The sequence below is a fragment of the Hypanus sabinus genome, chromosome 13 (assembly GCF_030144855.1).
Source record: "Hypanus sabinus isolate sHypSab1 chromosome 13, sHypSab1.hap1, whole genome shotgun sequence".
NCBI lineage: Eukaryota > Metazoa > Chordata > Chondrichthyes > Myliobatiformes > Dasyatidae > Hypanus > Hypanus sabinus.
Genome location: NC_082718.1, coordinates 5,507,787 through 5,520,395, shown reverse-complemented (window position 1 = coordinate 5,520,395; position 12,609 = coordinate 5,507,787). Strand labels below are relative to the sequence as shown.

Genomic DNA, 12,609 nt, shown 5'->3' with positions numbered 1-12,609 from the left:
CTCAAAAACAGTTACTTTTATCAAGCAGTAAGACTGATCAACACTCCCCTCTACACCCCCTGCCACCACTACTTATCATTTCCTGTCAGAGTCACCTTAAGTACAGACATGCCTGAGCCTAGAGTCACTTTATGGACATAATACATGTATAAACTATCTCATGTGTTTCTATTTATTGTGTTTTTATTATTCTGTTCTTCATCTTTTGTATTTTTATTGTACTACGTCAGATCCTGAGTAAGTCAGGGGATTGTTGAGCAACTCCAAGGGCTCGAGGGGCCTACCTGCACGCCATCTCAATAAATAAAACAAAATTATTTTGTTCTCCTTTACATGTGTGTACTGGAAATCACGTTAAACCATCTGGAATCTGTTGTTAAACGACGACAACCGAGAAGAAAAACGTAGAACTGAACCAAAAAAGAAGCCTTAAGTTTAGAATTTTGTGTGAGGTAGGGAGGGGTGATCTGAGGAATTTATTTGATAAATGGAGCTGGTAACAGGAAATTATGGAACACTGAACGCTGAGCGGATGGGGAGAGAGAAGAAGAAAGAAAACGTTGCTTCTGTGAGTTTTTAACAAGAGAGAGTGATCCGGAAATTCATGCTGAGCCTATCAGGGATGAACTGCGGAAGCCACCCTCCATATGCAGGGCAGTGGAAATATGGAGCATTTACCCCCCCCCCCCAAAAAAAAACCCTATGGAAAATATTACGCTAATTTTAAAGGAAGGGGGATCAAGGCAGAGAAATAGAACTGAACACAAAGAGCCATGACCTAAGAGCGGTGGAATGAGTTTGAGGGGCAGAGTGGCCTGCTGAGATTGACAGGGAAGGCACTGACCTGTGGGATGGCAAGGCCCAGGGCCACCCCTCCCAATAGGAAGAGGTTGCTATGGATCCAGTTGACCAGCTTGTCGATACACCCATTGGTGTAGATAAATTCCTCAGCTGCCAGATACTCCAGGTCCTGCATGCCCTGTCCACACATGGTATTGATCACTTTCTGCAGTGAATACAGAAAGAAATGGGTCAGATGACAAGATAGCCAGTCTACCAAGGGAGAAGGCAAGCTCCCAGCCCCATCTCAGACACAGTGTACTGATCTTCTTTGTCCTGAAATCACTCTCCTCCCACTCCCGTACTCAACTGTGTTCAAAGATTATCTTTATTTGTCACGTGTACATCAAAACAAACAGAGAGACCATAGACTAAAATGACAACCCCTGGCCATGGAGTCGAAGCTGGCAGAAGAATAGATCAACACCTTGCTGAGCTCAGGAATCAAGATTAAAAAGTTTAAAGACCAAACAGTACCTTTTTTTCAGATCTACATCAAAACATGCAGCGAAAAGTGTAACTTGTGTCAACGACCAACACGGTCCGAGGATGTGCTGGGGGCAGCCTGCAAGTGTTGCTGAGCTTCCAGTGCCAACGCGGCTTGTCCAGAGCTTACCAACTCTAACCCGTACACCTTCCGAATGAGGGAGAACGTGCACCTGTGAAGCTCAAACATGACTTGCCACATGTCAGCCCAGGCCCGGATAGTACCAGGGCCTTTGCTGCATTTGGACAGGGACCGTTCGTTATTGTGAAAGTGGCTGGACGTTGGCTGTGCCATGGACAATCACTCTGGATCTGGGACGACAAATTCAAACGTACGCTTATGAAAAATAATTACTGAGATTTTAAAATATTCTTACAAATTTTTGTGGAGCGCATGAGAATTTTGGATGCCCAAATACCGGATAGACAAGCACTTCCTGTATTATGAGCTGAGCCGAGCCATTTTCAGGAACTGGCAGTGGGATTTAGGGGCACAATGGTGGTGTAGGGTTAGCATAGCCCTGTCACTGCACCAGTGACCCCGGGTACAATTCCCACTGCTGTCTGAAAGAGTTTGCACGTTCTCCCCATAACCGCACAGGTTTCCTCTGGGTGCTCTGGTGTTCTCCCACTGTCGAAAGATGTACAGGTTAGTAGGATCATTGGTCACAAGGGTACAATTGGGGGGTATGGGCTCGTTGGTCGCAGGGCCTGTTACTGTGCCAAATCTCTAACTGAGGAATAAAGAAAGGTCAGAACAGGTGATATTTTGGACTTCTAGCTAAGCTTGAAAGAAAGAACATTGCAGAGAATTGCACAAGGGTATTTTTCAGAGAACATAACCCACCCAGTTATAAGCAAAGTGTTCTGCAGTGAAGTTCCTTTTGTGACTATTACGCTCAGTGGCCACTTTATTAGGTACACCTGCTCATTAATGGAAATATCTAATCAGCCAATCAACTCAATGCATAAAAGCATGTGGACATGGTCAAGAGGTCCAGTTGTTATTCAGACTAAATATCAGGGTGGGAAGAAATGTGATCTAAGTGACTCTGACCATGGAATGGTTGTTGGTGCCAGACGGGGTGGTTTGAGTATCTCAGAAACTGCTGATCTCCTGGGATTTTCACCCACAACGCACTTTAGAGTTCACAGAGAATGCTGTGAGAAACAGAAAACATCCAGTGAGCAGCAGTTCTGTGGGTGGTTCAGGAGAGAGGTCAGAGGAGAATGGCCAGACTGGTTCAAGCTGACAGTGACTCAGATAACCACACGTTACCACAGTGGTGTGCAGAAGAGCATCTCTGAACACACAGTCTGCTGAACCTAGAGGTGGATAGGCTACACCGGGTTCCACCCTTGTGCTAATAAAGTGAGCACTGAGTGAATATCACTGACAAGTCTATTCATGTTGATACGAGTATTTCATTTCTTCAAAACGGGTACTGGACTGCAGCCTCCGTCTGCCCTCCCACCTCGGTCACTCACCTCCTCGGAGCGCAGACAACAGGAATAGGGCACGGAACAGCGTTCCCGGCTCGGATTCTCCAGCGTGCAATTAAAGTACATGTTGTGGCTCCAGTCCTTGTACGAAATGCCCCCGCAGCAGCTGAACTGGCAGGGGGAAAAAGAATAAGCAACATGATACGAGGTCAGACTCTGAATATAACCCACAGAAATCAGGAAAGGATACAAACATTTGCCCCCATGAAGACATGGACATATTTCATGCTTTCCCTCACCTTACACGCAGACAGCTTGGCTTCGCCCAGAGGAGAATAATCAGATTACTCGCCAGCTCTGCACCCTCCCTCACACAGCACTGACAGACTCCACAACGACAGTCCGTACAGAACAACCCGTCAGACGGTAACCAGAATAGGGTCAGAGTTCAGCAGATCTTCCTCATGCTGACCAGGACGTCAATCTGAGATAGTCTGTCACTGGCCCGTATCCCTCTGAACCTTTTCTATCCCTGTATCAGTCCAACTATTGTAACTGTACCCACCTTTATCACTTGCTCGGGCAGGTCATTACCTCCATCTGAAACAAAAGCTACCCCTCAGGTCCTGTTTCCTCTGTCCCCTCTAGTTTTAGACCTCTCCCTCCACGAGGGGGAAATGAAACCCCAGACCATTCACCATATCCATGCCCCCTCATGATTTCACACACCTCTTAAGGTCACCCCCCCACCACCCTCGTATGCTCCATGAAACTGGGCCCAAATCCAAGAGCTCCCTGAATGACGGCGTCTTCATCACCAGCACCTCTACGGTTCACAACACAACTCACCACTGAGGGCAGTTGTGGCTCTGCCTAGAAAATAATGAGTCATGCAAAAGTACAGTGCAGAAACAGACCTTACATCTCATCTAGTCTGCGCTAAGCCATTTAAACTCCCACCAGCCTACACTCGGACCGTAGCCCTCCATGCCCCGACCAGCCAGGTACCTATCCAAACTTCTCAACCGTTGAAATTGAAGCTCATTCCACTCTCACCACCCTCTGAGGGAAGAATTGTCCCCTCATGTTCCCCTCAAACTTTTCACCTTTCACAACCCATGGCCTCTAGCAGTCGTCCCACCTTACCTCAGAGGAAAAAGGCTGCTTGCATTTACCCTATCTATACCCCTCATAATTCTGTATACCTCTATCAAATTTCCTCTCAATCTTCTACGCTCCAAGGAATAAAGTCTTTACCTATTCAATCTTCCCTTTTAACTCAGATCCTCCAGACTCGGCAACATCCTTGTAAATTTTCTCTGTACTCCTTCCAGCTTGTTTACATCTTTCCTGTAGGTCGGCGACCAAAGCTTCCCACGATACTCCAAATTAGGCCTCCCCAACGTCTTGTACAACTTCAGCATAACATCCCATCTCCTGTACTTAACATGTTGAATTATAAAGGCCAATGTTCCAAAAGCTGATTTTTAAAAAGCTCAGTATCACAATGTAAAGGTGGCCAATTACAAGAGGTGATCAACATATTGTGAAAGATGCAGAGTGCGTAGGGAAGCTGAGAGAATGGGCCGATGAAAGTTAGATGTACAGCATCGGAAACATGCTCGAAACCCCAAAGGACCTCAACTGTGGAGTTATCCAGGTTCCTATAAAATGCACGTAAACCAGATAAACAAATGCAGGGTTTTGCCCAAAGGGAACACAAAGCAGATTACAGTAAACACTGTCAATGGGGAAGAAAACTAAGAAATAATTACTTTGTTTTATTCATTGTGTTCCAGTATTTAACATTTCAAAAAGCAGCTAAAGGCTGGAACAAAAAGACTGACAGCACCATTTGTTGGCAGAACTGCGTTTAAATCTGTTACATCATCATCAGGCAGACTCGGTTCCTTCACCGACTAGACCAGACTTTTATATCGAAGTAACACTTCGAGGTCTAGAAGGTGAAGGAGTAAACTGACAGGGGGGTGGGACAGGTAAACTGACAGGGGAGCGGGACAGGTAAACTGACAGGGGGGTGGGACAGGTAAACTGACAGGGGGGTGGGACAGGTAAACTGACAGGGGGGTGGGACAGGTAAACTGACAGGGGGTGGGACAGGTAAACTGACAGGGGGTGGGACAGGTAAACTGACAGGGAGCGGGACAGGTAAACTGACAGGGGGGTGGGACAGGTAAACTGACAGGGGGGTGGGACAGGTAAACTGACAGGGGGGCGGGACAGGTAAACTGACAGGGGAGCGGGACAGGTAAATTGAAGGGGGTGGGACAGGTAAACTGACAGGGGGTGGGACAGGTAAACTGACAGGGGGGCGGGACAGGTAAACTGACAGGGGGGCGGGACAGGTAAACTGACAGGGGGGCGGGACAGGTAAACTGACAGGGGGGCGGGACAGGTAAACTGACAGGGGACGGGACAGGTAAACTGACAGGGGACGGGACAGGTAAACTGACAGGGGGCGGGACAGGTAAACTGACAGGGGACGGGACAGGTAAACTGACAGGGGGCGGGACAGGTAAACTGACAGGGGGGCGGGACAGGTAAACTGACGGGGGGTGGGACAGGTAAATTGATGGGCGGGACAGGTAAATTGATGGGGGTGGGACAGGTAAATTGATGGGGGGTGGGACAGGTAAATTGATGGGTGGGACAGGTAAATTGATGGGGGTGGGACAGGTAAATTGATGGGGGGTGGAACAGGTAAACTGACAGGGGGGGGACAGGTAAACTGACAGGGGGCGGGACAGGTAAACTGACGGGAGGTGGGACAGGTAAATTGACGGGAGGTGGGACAGGTAAACTGACGGGAGGTGGGACAAGTAAATTGATGGGAGGTTTGACAGGTAAAGCCACGCTGGAAATGTAGAGCACTAGACTGGATAAAGTCTATCTCGTGCATAAAATCACAGAGCCCTGATACCAAACCTGCTTCTGTCCGTAGTCGATGAGGTTCTGGAGATCCAGGTCATCGCGGTAATGGATTATTGCATTATCAATTATCTCACTGACTTTTGAACGGGCCTGTATTAAAAAGCAACATTACATTTTAGAATAAAGGCTGAATCGGCTCCCACTTAGTTATCACAAATCATGTAAACAACCTTTCCGTCAAAGTTAACAAAAGAGCTGGCCATTGAGTTCAGAGAGAGGGAACAGTGCAAATGGTCCCTGTGCATCACTGGCGTGAGACTGAGAGCTTCACCTTCCTGGGGGTGAGCATCAGCAATAGCCTGACCTGCTCCAAATAACTGGATGTCACGGCCAAGGGAGCTCACACCACCTCCAATCCCCCAGGAGGCCAAGGAAATTCAGCACGTCTATCGACTCTGACCAATTGTCTGCTCTGCACGCGACACGGAAACTGCGAAGGAGCATGGACTCACTTAGCTCAGCTCACCAGAGGAAGCAGCCTCTCCTCCATGGACCTGTCCCCAAAGACCCACCCGTCCTGGACGTTGTCTTCTCCCCGCTCCCATCAGGCAAAAGGTACAAAAGCCTGTTATCAGGGTTAACAGCAGCTTCTATCCCACTGCTATCAGACCCTTGAATAGAGCTCTAGTACAGTAGGATAAATGCTCGGCCTCACAATCTGCCTCAATCGGCTAGCTCTTTATAGCTTACTTGCACTGCACTCGTTTAGTAGCTCGTGCACATTGTCACTCTGTCCTGCCTTATTCTAGCTCACTGCAGCGTGATCTGTATAAATACTATGCAAGCTTTGCACTGTATCTCGCCGCATGTGACAATACCACAGGACAACAAATGTTTTCGAAAGTCTTGCTTCCTCAGAATTATTATTTTTTGTTTATGATAGACCACTTGAAGCTGAACATGAATATCATTTCAGACAACTTGTACCTTGTAGGAATTTGTAGAAGCAATAATTAACTTTTATTGAATTTAATGTGTTTAACTGCATAATGGTGCTGACGTTTTGCAATAGTTCAATGGAGCTCAAATGATGATTTTCATTTGTACTCAGTGTCCGAAGCTTCTCACTTGTGTCCAACGATAATCAGCCAGCACTGACGGATTCCAGTTGCCCTGATATTGTTTCTTCACAACCACAATATCCTGGTCATCACTGGCAGCACCAGAATTTGCGGGGAAGGAGTCTAAATAGAAATGCAGAAAATGAATCTTCATGGTTTTGTCTGCTTCAAGCATGTTGTCAACCAGCTGCACGTAGTTCGGTGCTCTGTAGTTACCAGAAGTTCAACAACATCCCTGAATGCCTTCTGTGCAATTTTCTACGGCCCCACTAAAAGTTCTTCAAATTGCCTGTCATTGATGAACGGTTTGATTTGTGGACCAACAAAAATGCCTTCCTTACTCTTGGCATCGGTTATCCTGAACTGAATTATGAATTGAAATAACAAATAAGGACGTCTTATAATGGTGCATGATGGGAACTTACCTGGTCATTTTCAGCCTAAAATCCTTAAGATACACTCAAAAGTATTCAGCAAATCTTTGTTGTCCACTGTATTGAGCCAATATCAATCCATCAGGCCCTGTCTTCAGGGTTGTTTCCTGTAAGTGAAAAATATTTCTAAAATCCACCATGGCAGTGATCGTTAGAAGACCCAGGAGGGTCGTGGTCCTGTACATGGGCCAAGAATCCAGTAGAAAGCTTCTTCAGTTTAAGAAGTCAAATTCAGCTTAAAAGAATTCGAAAACAAAAAGATGGTAGTGGTACATGAAAGTGGTGATGAAAGGAGGGAGACTGAAAATCTGGCTGAGTGGTGCCACAACAAGAAGCTCTCACTCAAAGTCAGCAAGACCAAGGAGCTGAATTGAACCTGCAGACCCATGAGCTAGTGACATGAGATGGTCAGCAGCTTTAAATCCCTCTGAGAGAATCTGTCCTGGGTCCACTATGCAAGTCCCATCGGCAAGAAGGCATGGCAGCTGCTTTAATCCCTTAGATTCAGTTAAAACTTCGATTAACTTCTATTTGTGTCGTGGAGTGCATACTGAATAGTTATGTCACAGCCTGATAAGAGAATACTAGTGCCCTCGCGTGGAAATACTGGAAAAAAAAGTGAGGTGGTGTTCAATGTCCATATCTGACCATAAAATCTGGCCTGTTTACACCAATCCCACATCAATGTGAGTAACTGGATGTGAACAGTTCAACAAAACAACTGTAATACCCTTACCCCAGAGACGTCAACAGTAAAAGGTGGTCAGCCGCAGCCTTCAGCTGAGCCACGAGAGGGCGCTGAAGCTCCACAGGGAACTACTAACAGCGGGAGTCACAGCAACCCAATTCGAATCTTACTTTACATTTCTTTTTCATTCGGCATCACAATCTTCAGCCCCAGCAGCTCTTTCAAACAAACTATGGGATACAGCTGTATGGCTGAGAGAGACGCCTGCTGCTGAATCTGCGGGCGAGGCACCAGATCACTGGGGCTTTCACTACAGTTCAGGCTGGGCGCCTTTTACCTTCAAAAAGACGAAAGGGGGCCATGCTGAAGCTCTTTAAGATTGGGAAAGGGCGTTGATAGGGTCGGAGCAGAGAAGAGACAGATGGGTTTATGGAGGAGGATTAGACAACAGCTGCATGGAATGGAAATGCTGAGTGAACGCATTGAACTGAAAGTCCCTGTTTCCTCAAATTGGTTTGCAAGGGAATGCTTCATGAATCACTTGTTTATAGAATTCAGAGGAAAAGAACTGGTCTGATCATGAACTAACCAGCAAGGAATTGATGTGCAGATTATCAACTGATGTGACTGTAGGCCCGCTGCAAGAAACGAGAGCCGACACTGATAGCACAAACAGTCGGAAACAAGACCTGATACTGACACCACAGACACAAGCAATTCTACAGTTGCTGAAAATCTTGTGCAAAACTCACAAAATCCTGGAGGAACTCAGCAAGTTGGGCAGCATCATTGGAGGGTAACTATCAATGTCTGGGGTCAAGATTCTTCGTCAGGGCTCATCAAAGGTGGACACTATTGCAAGTTGAAAGTGAGCAACCAATTTGCAAACAGATAACAATGCTGTCTGATTTTCAGACTCAGCAGGTCAGGCAACTTCTGTGGGAAGACAGATAGTATGCATAGTTCATGGCTTTCTGTCTCTGCATTGACGGGCCAAGACACCTTTCTTGAAATTAGCACCATTAGCTTACTTCACAGTTCAAAGTAACCTCATTATCAAAGTATTTACAGTACCTTACCATATTCTACCTTGAGATTCGTTTCCTTGCAGGCACTTACAGGAAGAAGAGGCAACAGAATTTACAGAAAATGATTCATTAACGAAGACTGACACACACCAATGTAGGAGAGGGATACTGTGTGAATAATACTGAGAATGAGTTGTAAACGGCCCTTGTTCACAGATCAATCAATTGCCCTCGGCAGCATGACACTTAGCACAAAAGTTAGAGCAAAGGACACAATGTACATTAGTGACAGTGCGCTCACGAGCGAGTACCATGTTCTCCGAAGGGCTTGTCTATTGGTGGGTCCTCGGGTTGCCGCAGAGGCCGATTCCGGGATCCTAGGGTGGATTTCACAATGGAGAATCTGTGCACAACTTTGTTTAGCGTGGGGAGGCTGATGCACAGACAGCCACCATGTGCCCCGGATGATTGGGATCAGGGATCCAGTGGAATGGAATGTAGGGCGACCAGTGGACCCTTCACTACCGTTGTGATGCGATATCATCTTCCACCAGGGATCTTGGTCGGACTGCTCTCTGATGTTACATTTCTGGTGACCCTACCAGGAGCTAAGCTCCAGGCAGCTCTTGGGATCTCACAAGCCTCTCTAACCCAACAAGGTGACGATCCTTGGAGAAGATCTTATCTTTCCAGTGATCCTTCCTGTTCTACTCCTCTTCCATAAGTTCTGGGAGTGACTGAGGAGGTCAATGGGGCAGAACATGCCTAATGCCTCTTCCACTGTCCCACCAAGTTTCCATGTACTCCATCTCCAGTGGTCTATATGAGCAGCTCACAAGATACAGGACTGCCAAATTAAGAGTCTCTGTCGCAGCACAGAAATCAAACAATCTTCCTGGAAATACCCTACCGGTCAGGCAGTCTCTTAAGAAAGGAAAACCTATTCACACGAGTCTGGAGAGACTATGAAGTGACTGGGGTGAGGGAAAGGGTCTGTGTTGATCAGGAATTGTGGAGAAGAAAGAGACCACAGTCTATGATGTCAACCTTTGGTCAAAGTAACACAAGAATCAAAATTGGCAGAAGAATAATTGACATTTTGTCAAGCTCAGAATTCAATAAGATTAAAGTTTAGCTTTATTTGTCACATATACATCACAAGAGTGAAATGTGTCATTTGCATCAACAACCAACATAGTCTGGGGACAGCCCGCTAGTGTCCCCATGCTTCTGGCATACCGTACCACGTCCACAACTGATGTTCCCTCTAAACTTGCCCCATTGCTCTGAGCAGGAAGATCTCACATGGCCTGGAAACTGTACAGCACTTTAAATGTTATTTTGTAATGTGCATACTTTGAATATTTAGAGTGAAAAATGAAAAGTCACATCCTTCTGATTTTATTTAATTGAAGGGTATAATGAAATACAGAACAAGGAAAATCTTCCACATTTCATAAACTTTTTTCATCTGCTTTTATTACAAACCCATTGTCTATAAACACTTCCCAGATTAATTTCACACCCAGATGAAGATGCGTTTTAATCCTCATTAGATCACCCAAATGTTCCATTTATAATCTGTTTCTGGATTTATACACGATTGAATTCGTAAGACGGAATCCACGTTCGCAGTGAGCACCAGAAGCCTGAAATGTTCCAGTGATACCAACAAGAATTGACGTTTCTTCAAAGTCTGTTTCTAAGCATGTAGTTCAACATATCAGTAAAAATCTTAATTTGACCAGTCTTCCTCTGAAATGACAAATTTGAAATCACAGTATTCCTGTGATATTTTTGAGGCAATGCTTTCATCATTGTTCATAATAGTAGCTGAGTACATCTTTGTCAGGTGTACAACATTCTTTTCCAAACTCAAAATTGGTTGTGTTTGCAATAGCAACGGGGTCAAATGCTTATCATTCTCTTAACTCAGCATCAGGAAATCAGTTATCCAAATGATTACACACGTTGAGTGAATCAATAATCGGCGCAGCATCAACATCAGAACTAATAGATGCAGGTTTTTCACATTGTTCTCCAATAAGCAGCATCGCCAAGATACTGTGACTGTAACTTGTTAATATTTTTATTAAAATGAACTTCCATTCTGTGTTTATTGTTACAATTTGTAACATGTTGTAACTTGAAACATTGACAATGTAAGTACGTTGAAATTTTAAAATGTTTTATAGTAGTTCTTAATCAGAAAATGTATTCTATCATATTAATCCTATTATATTAATTAACATATTGAACTTATATTCAATGACAATTAATTACAGGGCACTTCACAATTATATTACATAGATTTCAAAATTATATCAACATAATACCGGAGAGCAAACTTTTTTCCAAAAGTGTTGTTTCCTCAAATTTTTGTGGTTTTGATAGACTGCTTGAAGTCGAACACAAATACAATTCCAGACGACTTGTATCGACTTGAACTATGCGTATCGGCCTGAAGCTGCTCCTGGGTTGTGCAGCTGGAGAACTCAAACAATTGTGCTCACACCTTCAATCAAGTTAAACCACAAAGGTGCTTCGCAGGAGCATTATCAGACAAAATGCCCGAGGATTGGAGTCCTTACAAAGCTTCAAACATTGACTGTTTACTCCTCTCCATAGATGTTGCCTGATCTGCCGAGTTCATCCAGTGTTGTGTGTGTGTCACCCTAGATTCCCAACACCTGCAGAATCACTTGTGCTTACGTCTGAGGACGGAGTGGTTTAAAATCAGAAGAGAAAAGTGGCAGAAAAAAATCCTGGAAACTGTGGTGATCAAACTCCAGGAAGTTTAGACAGTGATTAATGATCTTAATGTGAATGGCAAAAGATCCCATTCTACATAACAGGACAGATCACTGTTCACAAATATTTAGTGAGATACAGGATGATTTCTTCCACTTCCTCTCAATACCAGGGCTGAAAGAGAGGAAAGCTCCCCTTCCAACCCCCGTGGAAATACATGCAGATCCTGTTACACTGGACAACAACATTTTTGAAAATGTTGTTTCCCAGAATTTTTTGTCATTTTATTTGAAGCCACTTGAAGCCAAATGCAACTATAATTTCAGAATATCACGCAGGAATTTGGAGAAACAAGAAACGAATTTTTATTGAATATAATGTGTTTATTTGCATAACAGTGCTGATGCTTTGCAATATTCAACTAAGCCAAAGTGTTTTGTTGATGATTTCTGTTTGTACTCAGCATCTGAAACTTCTTGCACAAGTGTCCAACAATAACCTGTCACTGATATGTGGAGCAACAAAAATGCCTGCCTTAATATTTGCATTAGTTATTCTGGGAAACATCTGTCTCAAATATCAAAATCCTTCACGAAAATTTTTGCCTCTGGTGACAGCAGATTCCATCCCTGCAGTCTTGAACCCAGTGATTCTGCTCTTGCCTTTGACAAACCCGAGTCTCTGACCAGGTCATTTAACTCGGACTGAGTTGTCAGATAACGTGACATAAAGGGTCAAAATCTGTTTCAATAGCAGTGTCGCTTTCCAATCCTGCCTTATGCTTCCTCCAGACTCCATGTTCTGGTGCCTTTGGTACTGGAAGGTTATCGTCATGCGGAAACCGGGGTACTCAATGGCTTTCTTGTTTGTAGCCGAGAAACCAGACACACTGGTCAGAGAGAGGTAGCAGTCTGTCACGTGATCCT

The 12,609-nt window shown here is 44.8% G+C and overlaps 1 protein-coding gene across 3 annotated transcripts in view; it reads right to left on the bottom strand.

The window, feature by feature from the left end:
• tspan33a (tetraspanin 33a) overlaps window positions 1-12,609 on the bottom strand; it is a 58,829-nt gene that overhangs the window by 6,509 nt on the left and 39,711 nt on the right. For all 3 annotated transcript variants that reach the window (XM_059987029.1, XM_059987028.1, XM_059987030.1), the window contains exons 5-7: window positions 5,716-5,811; window positions 2,815-2,940; window positions 845-1,006 (exon numbers count right to left, since the gene is read on the bottom strand). In XM_059987029.1, the coding sequence (XP_059843012.1) occupies window positions 845-1,006; window positions 2,815-2,940; window positions 5,716-5,811 (384 nt within the window). The remainder of the gene's footprint in view (window positions 1-844; window positions 1,007-2,814; window positions 2,941-5,715; window positions 5,812-12,609) is intronic.